At 56.3% G+C, this 16,155-nt stretch overlaps 1 protein-coding gene and 1 long non-coding RNA gene across 3 annotated transcripts in view; both read left to right on the top strand.

The window, feature by feature from the left end:
- Positions 1–6,493, top strand: part of GDPD2 (glycerophosphodiester phosphodiesterase domain containing 2) — an 8,680-nt gene extending 2,187 nt beyond the window's left edge. The window contains exons 3-16 of one of the 2 annotated variants that reach the window (XM_039841728.1): positions 136–248; positions 473–566; positions 749–808; positions 1,034–1,132; positions 1,314–1,407; positions 1,551–1,696; positions 1,793–1,875; positions 1,969–2,119; positions 3,691–3,907; positions 4,084–4,237; positions 5,729–5,876; positions 5,996–6,078; positions 6,327–6,355; positions 6,441–6,493. In XM_039841728.1, the coding sequence (XP_039697662.1) occupies positions 136–248; positions 473–566; positions 749–808; positions 1,034–1,132; positions 1,314–1,407; positions 1,551–1,696; positions 1,793–1,875; positions 1,969–2,119; positions 3,691–3,907; positions 4,084–4,237; positions 5,729–5,876; positions 5,996–6,078; positions 6,327–6,355; positions 6,441–6,493 (1,524 nt within the window). Of the gene's footprint in view, positions 1–135; positions 249–472; positions 567–748; positions 809–1,033; positions 1,133–1,313; positions 1,408–1,550; positions 1,697–1,792; positions 1,876–1,968; positions 2,120–3,690; positions 3,909–4,083; positions 4,238–5,728; positions 5,877–5,995; positions 6,079–6,326; positions 6,356–6,440 lie in introns of those variants that run through there. The other variant, XR_005648319.1, reaches the window with a different exon arrangement.
- Positions 6,494–8,292: 1,799 nt separating this feature from the next.
- LOC120585410 (uncharacterized) lies at positions 8,293–9,544 on the top strand. The gene is made up of 2 exons (XR_005648320.1): positions 8,293–8,801; positions 9,339–9,544. It is a non-coding gene; the product is annotated as an uncharacterized LOC120585410 (long non-coding RNA).
- The last annotated feature ends 6,611 nt before the right edge of the window (positions 9,545–16,155 follow it).

Genomic DNA, 16,155 nt, shown 5'->3' with positions numbered 1-16,155 from the left:
CCCAGGAAGAAAAGCTCCCTCAAACATGGAAAGAGTTGCCTACAGAGCAGCCCAATGCCTGGCAGGAAGCCCCTCGATCTGCCACCCATTGGGGGCTCTGAGCCGGAAGTGCGGATGGCTGAGCTTCTCTCTTGCCCCTTTCAGTGCGACTGTATCTGGTTCGGCCTGCTGTTCCTCACCTTCCTCCTCTGCGTGGCCTGGCTGTACATCGGGCTCGTCCTTCTCAATGACCTGCACAACTTCAACGAGTGTGTCACGGACTGCCCCCAGGGCATACATGTCAACTCACTCCCCCCACCGGACCCCTGGGTGCTCGGTCATCCCCAGCCCTGCCCAGCTCTCCTGCCACCCTGCGAAGGGCCACCCTTCACTCCCTACTAGTCCTCCTTCCGGTCCACCCAGCCCAGCTCCCCTCAGGCCACCGCTAACACCCCTTCCCGCACACGGACACCCCCCCTGTCCCCTCCCACAGATTCCTGTTCCGCCACTGGGGGCGCTGGATGGACTGGTCCCTGGCATTCATAGTGGTCATCTCTCTACTGGTCACATATGCATCCGTGCTGTTGGTGGGTCTGAGGGGTGCGGCGTTGGCCTGACTCCCACCTCGGCCCTTCTTCCCTGCTCAGCTCTACTCTGTGGTTCTCACCCTGTCCACTGCGGAGAGGGGAGGAGGGAGGTGTCAGCCTGGGAAGCCCAGGTCAGCGACCCCTCTTGGCGGCTCATTACTGCCACCACCCTGTGTCCCCAGCTCCTGGCCCTACTCCTGCGGCTCTGCGGCCAGCCTCTGCATCTGCACAGTGTCCATAAGGTAGAGTGCGAGGGAGAGGGCACAGCAGGGGGCCACTGGGACCTCACTAATCTGTCCCCAGGCTCCAACTCAGGACCTGAAGCCCAGTCAATATTTGCCGAGTGCCAGAAGGGTAGCGGAGGGGTCTGGGGAAGGCACTGGGCCTCTCTCCATAGCGGGAGGGGCTAGCCCGTGATAGCCATGAGCCCGGGGGGACACAAAGTCCCACTGATCCTGGTCCCCCAGGTGCTGCTGATCTTCATTTTGGTTCTTGTGGCCGCCGGCCTCGTGGGGTTGGACATCCAATGGCGGCAGGAGTGGCGTAGCTTACGTCTGTCACTGCAGGTGAGGGTCCGATCTCCAGTGCCTAGGTTGGGAGCCTTGGCCTGTGGCCAATCTCAGGACTTATCTTCCTCCCTGGCCCCCCAAGACTGCAAGTACCTCTGAACTCCAAAAGTCAGGTCCTCAGAGGAGAAAAGGAGGGCCCCTAGGGAGGAGAGCCCTCCTCACCAACTGTCGTCCACAGGCCACAGCGCCATTCCTTCACATTGGAGCCGTTGCTGGCGTCACCCTCCTGTCCTGGCCTGTGGCTGACACCTTCTACCGCATCAAGCAAAGAGGTGCCGACTCCGCCCCAGACACACCCATGCTGGCATTTGGGGCTTCTGCCTCCCTCCGCCCGATTCCCTGCGCCTGCTCTCTGCTTCTTGCCCCGAGAAGTCACCCGTCGCCCTTTTCCGTAGCCTGTCCCTCACTCCCACAGGTCCCAAGATTACACTACTGGTCCTATTTTTCGGAGTCGTCCTGGCCATCTTCCTGGTCCCCCTATGCATCTCTTCACCCTGTATCATGGAACCCAGACACCTACCCCGCAAGCCCGGGCTGGTGGGACACCGAGGGGCGCCCATGGTGAGTGGGGGTGCAGAATGCTGGCAAGGCGGGGTGGGCGTGCACTGGCCAGGCCCCGCCCTCCCGTGCGACCTCCTCGCCAATCCCATTTCCCAGCTGGCCCCCGAGAACACCCTCATGTCCCTGCGGAAGACAGCAAAATGTGGGGCTGCTGTGTTCGAGACGGACGTCATGGTCAGGTGAGCGAAGCTGGGGGCGAGGCCCAGCAGGGCAACTCTGAACAGCGACAGGCAGCCCCGGGCTCGGCCCTCTCACATGCCTTGTGCCCTCAGCTCCGACGGGGTCCCCTTCCTCATGCACGACGAGCACCTGAGCAGGACCACAGACGTGGCCTCTGTGTTCCCAGCGCGAATCAGAGACCACAGCAGCGATTTCTCCTGGGCTGAACTGAAGAGACTCAATGCCGGGGCCTGGTTCCTGGAGGTGAGGACAGCCTCGGGCCAAAGCCTGCCGCCCGCAGGGGCGCTGGGGGCAGAGTTCACTCGTTGATAAGCCTTTGCTGAGCCCCGTCCAGGGCCAGGGCGACGCGAGGTCTACAGCCTCTGCCCTGGCTCACGCCCTCCTCCTTTCCTCGTAAACCCAGGGTGATAATGACGTGATACCGGGACGAGGGACAGAGAGGGAGGTCACTGTTTGGCGCGGTGGGTGTGGCAGGACTCCGGCTCATGGACTCCGGCTCGGCAGACCGAAGCAGAGCCGCGTCTGAGCCGGGCAAGGCAGGGAAGGGAATTCCAGGCGGAGGGAAGCGTGTGGGCAAAGCCCAGAAGTGCCAGGCGGTGCTTCCAGGGAACACAGGGCGGCCAGCTGGCACCACGAGGTCACACTCGGGGCGTAGCAGGAGGCGAGGCCGGGAAGGGAGCAGAGGCTGGTCATCTGTCAACGTTCCCGGCACCAGGCCCAGAGGTGGTGACTTCGATCCTGCGCGCGTTGCAATATATTCCAAAAGACGCCGCGTTATTTTTCAGTTTCTTTTTCCTAATTACGAAAGCAACAGATGTTCCTCGTAAAAAAGTAAAAACATCAGAGAAATAAGCTGAAAGGGGGCAAGTTTCTCATAATCCAAGCTCTCCGAGGTATTCGCCGTGAACGGCTGGGTACGTCTTCCGAATATGCATATGCACACACACGTATATGCACACTCACACATATATGCACACAGGTATACGCGCACACACGTATACGTATATATACTTCTCATTTTGCACAAGTAGGATCACTTCACAGATTCTTTTGCAACTTACTTTTTCCCATTTAACTCTATACACTGACATCTCAGAGCACTGAGCGTAGGACTGTCTGGCTTTGCATCCTGGCTTCGCCACTTCCAAGCTGCGTGAGCCTGGGCAGCACCCCCTAGTCAGTCTGGGCTGCCTCACCTCATCTGTAAAATGGGAACAGTGACAGTGCCTTACAGGATTTCGGGGACGATGAAATCAGTGGAAGCACAGAAAGCCGGGCGCGCAGTGGATACCAGTAGCTCGCTTTTCCCTTGTCACTGATGAGGAGGGAAGGTCATTTGCTGATTATGTGGCGTGGAGAGGAAACGGGCGGGGTTTGGCGATGGCCCCTTGGAGGGATGGCAGTGGGGGCAGACCGGGAACAAGTAAAAGGCTGGCTAAGTGGCAGGCGACTGTAGAATTGAATCAGACTCAGAGTCGAGGATGCCTGGGGTGGGCGGGGTGGGAATGTCGCAGAGGGCGCTGCAGAAGTGTAGTTCAAGCTGTGGATGGACAGTGGGTTGGTGACACAGCCGTGGCCAGCAAGCTGCTGCTGCATCGAGAGGACAGCAAGGTGTCAAAATCCCAGAGTGTCCTGGGAGAGAGAAATTTAGCAACCTGGGAGGGTCGGAAGTTGGGTCACAGACTGAGGTGTTACAGCGTCTGGAGAAAGACAGCCTGGCTCAGGTTCGCAGAGGCTGGACCCCAAGATGCCAAGGATGGGGGAAGGGCCCGGAGGCTCCTCCGGGTCTGGAAATCACTTTCCTAATGTTATAGAGGCGCCCTTTCTGGGGGGCCAATCAGCTGTCGGCCCGCGATCGGAAAGAGGCCGGGAACCAGAGCGTGCCCGCACTGGCAGAGCTCCTGAAGGAAGCCGCGGTCCTCAACCTGTCCGTCATGTTTGACCTACGCCGCCCCCCGCGAAATCACACGTACCATGACACATTCGTGAACCAGACACTGGACACTGTGCTGAATTCAAGGGTGCGCCAAGCTCGTAATTGATATTGCCAGGCCTCCCAGTGCCCCTCGGCCCCTCCCCGCCCGCCACCCAGCCTTCCCCATGCCACGGTGACAGTCCCAGCCTAGCTCATACGCCCCACTCTGTGCTCTGCGCCCGCCCCCGGGACCCCCAGGCCTTCCCTGGCGTCATGCCCATCTTCCCCGAACCACAGATCCTTTGGCTTCCGGATGAAGATCGGGCTAATGTCCGACAACGGGCACCCGGAATGCGTCAGATATACGGACAGCGGGGAGGCGACAGTGCCGAGAGGCCCCAGTTTCTCAACCTCCCCTACCAAGACCTGCCGCTGTCGGATATCAAGTGAGTGCCAGAGGGAGGGAGCCGAGGGCATCACGTGAGGCTTAACGATGGGGATGAGCCAGTGCAGGGAGGACATCGCCATCCGTTCATTCGCTCGCGTGACAGGTACTGTCCAGATGCTTGTCGCGTGTCAGGCTCTAGCGCAGGCTCTGGGTGTACAAGTGGAACAGACAGACCATAAACCACTGACCAAAATATATGCGCGTGGGACACCGATAAGCAATACGAACATGATAAAGTGGGGACGTGTAATATAGAGCAGTTGGGTTCGGGACCGAGGGGCTAAGGAGGGGCCACATTAGGAAGAATGGTTAAAGAGGTGGTGTCCGGGCCGAGACCCACGGGTGACAGAAGGTCACAATGAGCAGAGCTGCGGAAGAGTAGGGACAGTGGCGTCATGAGCGAGACAGAGATGAGGCCAGAGAGATAGATAGAATGAAAGCTAAAATCCTTCTACGCCAAAGAGACAAAGAAGATGGCTCCAGGGAGGAGAGGTGACAGAGTTGCAGATATCAGCTGGGACCCAGAAAGCTGACCCAGCCAGTAAACAGGATGGACCTCAAACCATGCAGTTGCCAAGGTCCTTGGGGTGGAATAGAAAAAAAAAAGTGCACTGAATGACAGCGCAGCTGCCACAAACATGTTGAGGACCTTTCCTCAACTTCTCTCTGTGGAGGGAGACAGGACATCGGGTTTGGCCCTCACCTCGGCCTTGACCTGGTCAACATCGACTGCCGATCGCATTTCCAAAAGATGTGAATTGGTAACAAATACACTAACGATGAAATCAAGGCCCCAAAAGGCCCGAGCACCGAGACGATGGGCCAAAGGGGCCGAGATGCAACGCAATGGGGACAGATGGAAAGACCTATATTTGGGGCCCCAGAGAAGCTCAACTGCACAGACACGGGCGAGGGGACAGTAGCATCGGCAGGAACGTGTGAAAAAGACCAGGGCTTTGACTGAACGCTCGTGCATAACGAGTCATCAGGGGCACGTGGCATTGCCAAGACTAACCTGACGCCGGGCTGCCATCAGACAGGCAGGGTGCCCAGAAGGCAGGAAGGGTTTCGCTCTGCTCGCAGCTGGTCCACGCCCACCTGCATATCGTGCGCAGGTGCAGACTCCATACTTCAAAAGGAACATTGATAGACGGCAGGGAGATCTGATCAGAGGGCTTTGCAGGGAACGATAAGCCAGGTTCCGAGTCCCAGTGGAAGGGACCGCTGCTGTCGGACGTACAGAAGAGATGACTCAGGGGCACGTGGTCGCTTTGTGGCCGCAGACAGCAAAGTGAGGACCCACAGGTGGCCTCCATCGGAAGACAGAGTTCCGCTACGCAAAGAGGATCACTTCGGGTCAGGGGCTGCCGCGCAAACGGGCTGATAGCGCCTTGGCGGTGACACTGTAGATTCGAGCGCAGACGGGCTGCCTCCCACGCCTTGAGCCCCACGATTCTGGATGCTCCCCGTTTCTTCCTCACCTCCACAGGGCACTGCACCAGGATAATGTCTCGGTGAACCTATTTGTAGTGAACAAAGCCTGGCTCTTCTCCCTGCTCTGGTGCGCGGGGGTGGATTCGGTCACCACCAACGACTGCCAGCTGCTGCAGCAGATGCATTACCCCATCTGGCTTATTGTAAGGGCTCTGACACTGTCATCCCTCCTTAACCTGTCCCTCTCTTCCTTACATTCCCCCCACCCATATACTACCTTTGGGGCTCCGGCCAACGACAGGGGCCTTTCCTATCCCCACAGCCCCCACAAACATACCTGATGATGTGGCTTGTTACCAACTGCATCTCCGCCCTGTTGCTTCTGTGGACCTTTCTCCTCCACGGGTGAGTGCTTCGTGCCTCAGCTTTCTGGATGTTTATTCTCCCCCGGGGCCTGGTGATGGGGCTGATCCGGACTCAGATGTGCTGCTTGGGCTTTGGAGTTTGGTCTGGCGGGTCCCTTTGAGATGCTCAGACCCTTCCCCAGACACCGAATCGGCTTGCACCTGGGAAAAGCAGTTTGGGGAAACCAGGGTCAAAAGGCTGTGCTTGCAGTTGGCTGAACTCACCACGGGAAGCTTTTCTCCCTGTAGGACCTGTAAGAAGGAAAGAGAGAGAACCGGTAAGCACGTCCTCCGCTCACGTCGTTTTTCTCATCCTCTGGCGTTCCCCATGCTCACCCCCTTCCTGCTCCCTCCCCTCCCTAGGCTTAGAAACGGCGGTGCTGCTCACCAGGATCAACAACTTCATGATGGAGTGAGTGTCCTGCCCCGGGCAGGCCCCCACCAGCCGCAGTCTGAGGCCTGTCTGCCTTTGCCACCAGCAAGGAAGGGACAATGGTGGAGGTGGCACGTTGCCGTTGCCGGGGTTGGGGTGGTGCGAACTTTGCACGTGGGTGTGGAAGCATGAGGGCGCTCCGCCCAGATAGCGGACATGCCCAAGCTCCCACGAGGCTGCTGCCCTTGGGGTCTGACCCGCGGTGGTTGGGAAAACAGTGAGCGCTTAGAAGTTTCTTCCAAAATGAAGCTAGAACAGAGGAGGTGGCCACCATGATGTGTCAGACTTGTGTGCATGTGTTTTTGTGTAGAAGGCACGTGTGTGTCAGAGATGGGGCAGCTTGGAACAGAGACTGAAGACGACAAAGCGGCCTTTCCTGCAGAATTGTCGGGCGATGCAGACAGATGCTGACCCTGTCTCCCCGATACCTGCAGTCGGGCTGCCTTCTTGCCTACCCGTTGGGCCTAAAGAACCCGTGTGGCCATATTAATTCTATGCTACAGATGACATTTGGTGCACACGGCCTTTTTCTTCAATATATTTTGATTCACGTTACTTGTCTGCTATTCGTATTTAATTCGCGTTTGCCCACGGTCTCATCTTTTCGGCGCTGGGGCTGGGCGGAGGAAGTACCCTCCGCCTGGGGTTGTATGTGACCCGATACTGAGGGGTCGCCGGGGGGGAGGTGCGTGGCCTGGAGATGGGAGCAGGACCACTTGAGGCAATGAAGGGCTGCAAGGGACGAAGAGCCGCGGCCGCAGGGGAGGTGGGGTGGGGCGGCGCGTTCTGCAGCGTCGCAGCGCCACCTGGTGGTCACCTGCCCCAAGAAGAGGGCGGCGGCCGCATCACCGGGATGTGTTTGCTGAATGCCACCTGTTTCCCCTGCCGGTCGGCGACCTGTGTCCTTGATTCCGGACCCCGAGGGCATGGTCCGATCGCCACGAGTGTTCGCTTCTCTGGGCTGAGCACGGGGTCTGGCTCCAGGCCCGCCTTCCCCCGGAGGAGCAAGTTCCTAGTGTGTTTGCTGCCGGTCATGAGTGCCCGAGCTAAACCTTTCAGGTGACTGTCGCGGAGCTAGCCTAGGATGAGTCCTTCTGGTAGAAAGCGGGGGAGGAGCTAAGGCAAAAACGGGGTCGGGAGGGGACTCTGTGGCTGACTCTTCAGTCCCCCACCGCAGCGACATTCGCCCCAGTTCGCGTCCGCGCACGAAGGCAAATCGAACTGAGGCTCTACCGAGGTCAGGACGTTCGGGTCTCCATTCCTCCCGCCGGACCGGGACCTGGGGCCGCGCTAGCGCCCTGGCACGAGACTCGGCTCGGTCGGAGGGGGGGGGGCCACCCCGGGAACTACAATTCCCAGAATGCTCCAGGCAACTTCCGGTCTCGCGAGTGACGCAGGCGACTTTGAATGTGCGTTCCCGCCCCTCCTCCTCCCCGCCCCCGCCCCTTCCCGGGCCGCCGCCCCGCGCTCACGCGCGCGCCGACGCGGGCATGGGACACCTCAACCTGACTGGCAGGGCCGCGGGCGACGGAACACCCCCCCAGCCGCGGCCTGTTGTGGTTCCCCTGTACACACTGCCTTTTCGGGCTGCATCCCCTTAGTTTTGCCGGTTCTGGATCCAGCCCCTCAGCCCTAGGGCGCCCAGCCTGCCAGGTACCGCCAGCTGTCACCTGTCAGCACGTACCTCCTGTCCCCAAATCCTACTTTCTGTGCCTGTCCCAGGGACCTAGCCTCTATGACCCTGCGCAACCTCTTGCCCCCAGCGATCTGACCCCTGACCTCAGGTTCCACCCCACCCCCAGCGCCCTCCTCTGCCGCCCTGCTCCCAGGCCCTCGGCTGGAGCCATGTAACCTCAGCCTCCAGCCCCCGGCCCCTGGCTCCCGGCCCCTGACCTCTGGCCTCGAGCACTCCGCCCCGAGCCCGCCACCGCAGACCCTACTCTTCCCGGGAGGACCGGACAGCTACGCGCATTTAACCTCTGTAAGGCCCCGGACTGGAAACAAACTGCCAAACACTTGAGGGCGGAGGGGCCGGGGGAGCTGCTCGTTGGGGTTCGGGTGCAGTTGCTCTGTGTTATTTTTAGCTGCTGACTCACAGCTCCTGGCATCCGGGTTTGGGGCTAGCAGACTGGGCTAGGGGGCTATTAATAGAGCCGAGGCACAGTCCCGACCCAGTTCCGTTTGGAAGCACACGGAACACGGAGCCTCCCCTGCCGCCAGGCTCCGTGGAGGTGCTGTGGACCGCGGCGGTGGCCGGACCGGTACCTCTCCGCCTGCCAGTACGTTCACAGGTATCTCTGGCCCTGCAACTCTTGAGGGAAAGCCCACAGCGAGGCCTCGGCGCGGGGCTCTGCCACCAGGACGCTCCTGCTGTACCAGCCGAGAGTGACGCCACCGGTCTAGAGGGGCGCGGTCACCGCCACCACGGCCCGGGCCTGTCCGGCCTGCTCCTGGGCCGGAACCTGGGTTCCCAGGAGGAAAAGCTGTGGGTTTCTAGTCCCCAGAGGCCCTCGTGAGGACGGGGTGTGCGTCCCGGTCTACCAAAGGGGACCAGAGCTAGGAATTCGCTGGTCCCTCTTTGGGGGGCTCTGTCCCTACTCACGGGAGTCAACGGACCTCAGGATCTCTCCCTACTCCATCGAGAAAAGGAATTCGGAAAAGCCAGTGGGCCACTCGTCTCCTTTATATACGGCCATCGCCATGGGGCCTTTTTATTTTAATGAGCCGAAGTAGGAGCTCCCTAATTTATACAGTGGGAATGGTGGGAAATCTTAATGCCTTACTGGACTAATCACCAAAATTATTCCCACCCACGGCCAATTGGCCAGAATTCCCATCAACGAAGGATGCACAACCCCCAGCAGTGCCCCCTAGCGGCAAACCAGAAACTTCTGCCTGCGGTGCCCCTGGTCTCCCGCCGCCAGGTGAAAGCGGATGGCTTTGGGGCAAGGACGATGGTTTCCTCACATACAAAGACTGGCGTCACCCAGTGAAGCTCTGCTCTCAAGGATGAGCCCAGATCGTCACACAGCAGGGGGCTGCGCTGCCCCGACCCCATCAATTTACCGAGGGCGCCGGCGACGAGGCGGACGGCGTGAGAAAGGGTCGCTCTACTCCCAAATCCCTTCGTACTCCTCTGCTCTCCTTAGTCTGAGCAGGCCGCCTGGTTGCCTAGCAACCACGGTCGCCTGCCGGGGCGTGGGGCTGCTATCGGCCTGTAGGGGGCGCCTGTCTCCCTGGGACCTCAGGCTCCAGCAGCTGCGAAAATTGGAGGCGGTTTCCAAGTGTCCAAGCATCTCAGGGGTGTCTCAGCCCACTCTGGCCCCACAATTATTAGGAGAGCTACTATTAACCTTGGCCGGGAAATATCAGGGGCTTTTACTCAAATTCATTAAAAATGAAAAGATGAGAGGGAGGGAGGGCCGGGGCGGGGGGGATGGAGAGAGTGCGCGCCAAGCAGTCATGGGGATGGGGTGCGGGCAGGGCGGTTTGATCCTGTCCATTCGCTCCAGGCTCAGCAACGCTGTTCCTCAATCAGAGCAGGACAGACGGCCCAGGCTATATGCAGGGGACTTTTTTTTTTTCCTGAGCCATCTTTAGCGCGTAGGAAAAGCGTGTAGCAGTCTGTATTGACAAACCGCTGCGCGTATAAAAGACTTCAGCTCCCGCGTTACCAGCCTAGCCTAGACTTGGTCACGAAGGAAGATGTTCGTTCATTTGTTCATTCAACAATAATAATTAACCCTAACCCACTGGGTGCCAGGTCGTGTGTTAAGTGTTTTACATTTAATCCTCGCAAAAAAAACCCTATAATTATTTTCATTTCACAGGTAAAGAAACTGAAGCTTGGAGAAGTAAGGTAGCATCCAAGGTCACGCGAGTGGGTCGGGTCTGACTGAGCAACCACGTGTGCCAGGGTCTAAGAATGTAGAGAACAAGACACACCTCTTTCTTTTCTCTACCTAATGAACACGTACTCACCCTTCAGGACTAAACTAGAAATGTCATCGCCTTTGTAAAACTTTTCTTCCGTCCTCCCCCGACAAGAAGACTTGATGGCTTGCTTTTCTGCGTACCCCTATGAATAGCGCTTTTCACAGGTATTGTAATGGTTCGCTTGCATATTTCTATCTCTCTGACTTTGAGCAACTTGGCATCAGGACATGTTTACTATGCATCTCCACTTGGATGTCTAAGTGACATCTCAAAATCAACATATTCAAATCTGAACACCTGATTACGTCCCCTAAAGCGACCCCTTCTAAAGCCGTCATCTCAGTCGATGGCAATTTCATCTTTCCGGTTGCTCGGGCCAAAAAAACCTTGGAACCGCAGCTCGTGTCTAATTTGTCAGCAAATCCTGTCGACTGTCCCTTCAAAACACATTCAGAATTCGACCAGTTCTCACCACCTCCGGTGCTACCATCATGGTCCAAATCACCATCACCTGTCACCTGGATCACTGCAGTGGCCTCCTGACTGGTCTCACTGTTTCCACCCTGTCTCCCGTGGCCCATTCTCCACACAGAAGCCAGAGCCATCCTGCTGAACCCAAGTCAGGACATGTCAGTTCTGCGCAGAGAGCCCTCCAAAGGCTTCCCGTCTCCAGAGTAAAGCCCAAATCCTTCCAATGGCCCCCAGGCCCTACACGACCTGGTCCCCTGCTTAATCTCTAAGCTCATCTCCTGGCACTCCTTCCTTCCTCTCTCTCTCCTGGCCACTTGGTCCTCCTTACTGTCTCTTGCACAAGCCAGGTGCACTCATCGCCCAGGACCTTCGTGCTGGCCGTCCCCTGGCTAGGTACGTTCTCCTGCGTGGCTCACTTCCTCACCTCCTTCAAGCCTTCGCTCAAATGTCACAGACTTCTCAGTGATGCCACCTTGATAAACCTGTCTAAGGTGGCCTCTTTTCTACTTTCCAGTTTTCAGTACAGGGTAGAGAGAAATGAGATAAATGACAGCATGAGGAAGTGAGAAGATAAGTCAAGTAGCAATGCATTCTCTCAGCCAGTGTGTCATTAATTTAAAAAAAAAAAAAGAGATTTTAGTTCCGGACCCATGGAGGAACTTACTTCTCTCTATTCCTCCTGCTAAAACCCTAGACGTTATGTATAAAACAGGGATAAGACTCTGAAAGAAGGAGTTTCTAGCAGTCCAGGAACTCCAGTGACCTGAACTCGTGGTGCTGATTTCCCCAGGGTTCCGTGGAATCTCCGACTGGGTGCTGGGAAGCGAGCGGCCTGGGACCGCCAGTGGGCACTGAGCGAAAAGCCTTAGAGAAAGGACCAGGAAACAGGAGGCATAGCCTGACAGCGAGCCCTCAGACAATAACCGGTCTACCACTGTGAACATCACGGGGCTGCTTCCCCCCACACACACACACCTGGCAACACAAAGGCCAAGGAGAGAGATGCAGACTCTCCCTCCTGGTCACCTCCCCCACCTGGTGTCGTTTGCGGGAGGCCTGCGAATGGTGAGGACTGCCTCTCCATCTCTCCCCCTCCCCTCATGCACCTCCTCGACCTGCCTGCTTCACTGCCCAGACAGTAGAGCCACCTGGGGATGAGAAGAGAGGCACTTCCATTCCCCTCCAAGCCAGGAAGTGTCAGCAGGAGGCCAGGAGTAAGTAGGAGCCCTCGCTGGGGCCGGGGGGGGGGCGGTGTCAACTGATGCCAGCAGCTGCAGGTCCCGCAGGTAACATCGGGGCCGGTGTGCCAGAAGCACCAAGTCTACCTGGCTCAGCAGGTGCCCCTTCCATCGGTGGCAACAGTGTCAAAGAAGCCTTCCAAAACCAAAGATTTAAATACGTTTTAGAGTCTCATTATATTCAAAGATGTCTAGGATGCAATAAAAAAAAATCACTCATCATACCAGGAACCAGGAGACTCTCAATTCGAATGAGAAATAATCAACAGATGCCAACTCCAAGATGACAGTAAGTTTCCAATGATCCGACAAGGATTCTAAAGAGTCCAACATTAAAAAATATATATATATACTTCAATGAGCAGGTACAAACAAGGTCAAAACAAATGAAAAGAACAGAAATTGAGATACGGTGAAGAATCGAATAGAAATTTTAGAACAGAAGAATACAATAACCAACCTAAAAAACTCAGCGGATCGGCTCATAGGCAGGATGGAAGAGAACGGAAGGAAAGATCAGCTAACTTGAAAATAGAACGTTAGACATTACCCATCTGAACAACATGGGGACAATAGACCAAAAAAAAAACAAAAACAGAAAACAAACAAACAAACAAAAAAACATATGCGACTGTAACAAAAGACCTAACATTTGTGACATTGAAGTCGCAGGAGAAGAGAAAGAGGGTGGGGCTGAAAAAATCCTCGAGAAATACTGCCTGAAATTTTCCCTAATTTGACAAAAGACACAAACCTCTAGATTCAGGAAGCTGAACAAACCCCAAACAGGATAAACTCAAACAAATCCATGTCAAGACACGTTACAATCAAACATTTGAAAACAAGACAAAGAGAAAATCTCGAAAGCAGTAAGAAAGAAACAACACCTTAACTACAAGGGAAAAACAATTTAAATGTCAGTGGATTTCTCATCAGAAACCATGGAGATTATGTAGGAGAATATATTTACTCCTACAAGATTCACGCTCAAGTATTTAGAGAAGTGAAATGAAATCTGTGACTTAAATTTAATGGTTCGGGAAAAAGTGTAGATAAATTGATAGAGGAAATATAACAAGACATCACCAGTCGGTGACTCCGAGGAAGATCTATAGGTGCTCGTTGTACTATTCTTTCGACATTTTGTATGTTTGCTAACTTCCATTTTAAAAAAAGTCGGAGAGGGTATGTGGAGGAAAGATATGTGATAAAGTAAGTGTAAAACGCTAATAAGAATCTAGACAGCAGTTAGGTGTTTGTTTCCTGCAAAATTCTTTCAATTGTCCTCATAACATTATATTCAAAGACGTCTAGGATGCAATAAAATAATAATCACTCATCATACCGGGAACCAGGAGACTCTCAACTTGAATGAGAAATAATCGACAGATGCCAACTCCAATGTGCTTGAAAATTTTCATCTTAAAAATCTGCTTGTCTTTTTTTCCCCACAGCATTTATCATCATATGTACTGTATAATTCATTTATTTACCGTGCTAATTTTTGTCTGTTTTCTCACTAGAATGTAAGCTCCCCAAGGGTAGGGATTTGTGGTATTTTGTTGTTGTTGTTGTTGTTGTTGTTGTTGTTGTTCTGTTATCTGCTACATCCCTAAGGCCTAAAATAGTGTCTGGCATGTAGCACGTAGCCGTGTCTGGCAGGTACTCAATGAATATTTGTCGAACTAAGGATGAATTTCTGTATCCCTAGGACCTGGGTCAAGGTCTGGCGCAGAGTAGGTGCGCAATGAATGTCGAATTGAAGTGAGATCTAAGTTCTGCAGAAGAGCTTAGGATAGACCTGTAGTACCACAGTGGTCCAGAGCATCGACTCGGGGGGCAAATGGCCGGGATTTGCATCCCGATTCCGTCACTTCCAGCTGTGGTACCCAACTGTATTAATCCCTCTGAGCCTCAATCGCTCATTGGTAAAATGGAGATAATAATAGTAGCTCGTTGGTAGGGTTTTGGTTCGCGTGCTAAGCACCTAGGGCGTTGTAAAGACTGAAAGATTGGTAGTTAATGACAAAATGAGAACAGTAAAACTCATAAATACAGAGAACAAACTGACGTCACCAGATTGAGGGGAGTCAGGGGAGGGGTTAGTGAAAGAGGAAGGGATTAGAAACCTAATTTGGCAGTTAAATTTCACGGATGTGTGTAGGCAGCTTAGGGAATCTGTTGAATATGGTAATGCTTTATTTTCTTTTTGAACCACTTGATCCCGTCTGATCTCGGAAGCTAAGCAGGGTCGGGCCTGGTTAATACTTGGATGGGAGACCACCTTGGAAACCAGGTGCTGTAGGCATTTCAAATAAAATACTACTGTAATAGCTATGTACAGTGTCAGGTGGGCACTAGACTAATCGGGGGGATCACTTCGTAAGTTACATAATGTCGCACCGCTATGCTGTTCACCGGAAACTAGTATAATATCCAATGTCGATTGTACTTGAGAGATAAAAAAACAAAGAACGGCCAAAAGACAGAGTCTTGGCGGCCTGTCACCCTTCCTCCATACTCCAGCAGGCTGAGCCCGGAAAGGCTAACCCCGAGGCTTGGGCAAGGATTCTCAAGTTCTTCTTCGCCCCCCGGAGCGGCTTCTCTTACTTCAGACCTCTTGTCGCCTTTCCTCCTGTGCTGGACAATCTTTCCTCCCGGCATCCTGAAGCGCTTTCCGCCATCCTAAGCACGAGGGAGTGCAGTGGAGGACACGGGAGCCTGCGGGTCGGGGACAAGAGCTTAGGGCGCCCCTTCCCTCCCGTTCCAGGCTCAATGCCCTCACTGGCGATGGAAGCGGGTTCAAGTGGGAGGTCGCGAGCATTTCAGGGCCTAGAGGCTCAGAGAACAATGGTCCGGAGGAGGCGGCGCTGCGGCGAGAGCACCCCCATCAGCTGCCCTCCTCCCCGAGCCCCGAGCCCCTGTTAGGAGACAACGCCCGCCCAACGTCCCTTCCGTCCGTTCCGCCGCCTCGAGTCTTTACTTCTGGTGGCCCCAGCTCCGAGCAAGCCCAGGGACCCATTGAGCATCTCCCTGCAAACTCCCTCTTGGAAGTGGGGTGGGGTGGAGTGGGCGGCGCAGATGCGCCGAAATTGGGGAGACGGGGGGGCACGAGGTTGGGGGCCGAGCTCGCCCGTGGCCCCAGTCCCCTGTCCCCGTCCTGGGGTCGGACGTACCCCGGACATCTGGGGAGCCGGGGCTGAGCCAGGGGGCTCCACTGCCTCTGTTCCTTTAAGGAGCCGCTGTTTAGCATTCCTGCCGCTGCCGCTGCCGCTGCCCGACTCTGCACGCTGATTGGCTGGAATCAACTGAGAAGGGAGCCGGGGAGAGATGCTCTTGACTCCACTCAGATCCATCCTGGGGACCAGTGCGGGAGCGGTCCTCGCAGCACCCAGCCTCTGCCCAGGCTCCCGCTTCTTCTTCGCCGCTGGGCCTCGGCCCAGGAGCCACGACGGGCGACACGGAGCCGCCAGTGCTGGAGGGGGAGCCGTGGGTGCGGGGCAGCGTGGGGGCAGAGGCCCCGGGACGCCCGCCCGGCCCCAGGCCCCGCTCCGCCCGGGCGCCCCCACGGGTCCCCCCGCCTTCCTGGTCCGAGCAGTGCGAGTGTGCCCGGGAGCCCGGCGGCGGCGGCGGCGGCGGCGGCGGCGTGGAAACCGGCGTGGGCTGGGGGGTCCGGGCCACGGGGGGCAGTGCCATGCACAAGCACCAGCACTGCTGTAAGTGCCCCGAGTGCTACGAGGTGACCCGCCTGGCCGCCCTGCGGCGCCTCGAGCCTCCGGGCTACGGGGACTGGCAGGTGCCCGACCCCTACGGGCCAGGTGGGGGCAACGGAGCCGGCACAGCTTATGGAGGCTACAGCTCGCAGACCCTGCCCTCGCAGGCGGGGGCCACCCCCACCCCCCGCACCAAGGCCAAGCTCATCCCTACCGGCCGGGATGTGGGGCCAGTGCCCCCTAAGCCAGTCTCGGGCAAGAGCACCCCCAAACTCAACGGCAGCGGC

The sequence above is a fragment of the Pteropus medius genome, unplaced genomic scaffold, assembly GCF_902729225.1.
Source record: "Pteropus medius unplaced genomic scaffold, Ma_sr-lr_union100, whole genome shotgun sequence".
NCBI lineage: Eukaryota > Metazoa > Chordata > Mammalia > Chiroptera > Pteropodidae > Pteropus > Pteropus medius.
Note: the sequence above shows the minus strand (reverse complement) of the source record. Positions and strands in the feature narration are given on the sequence as shown.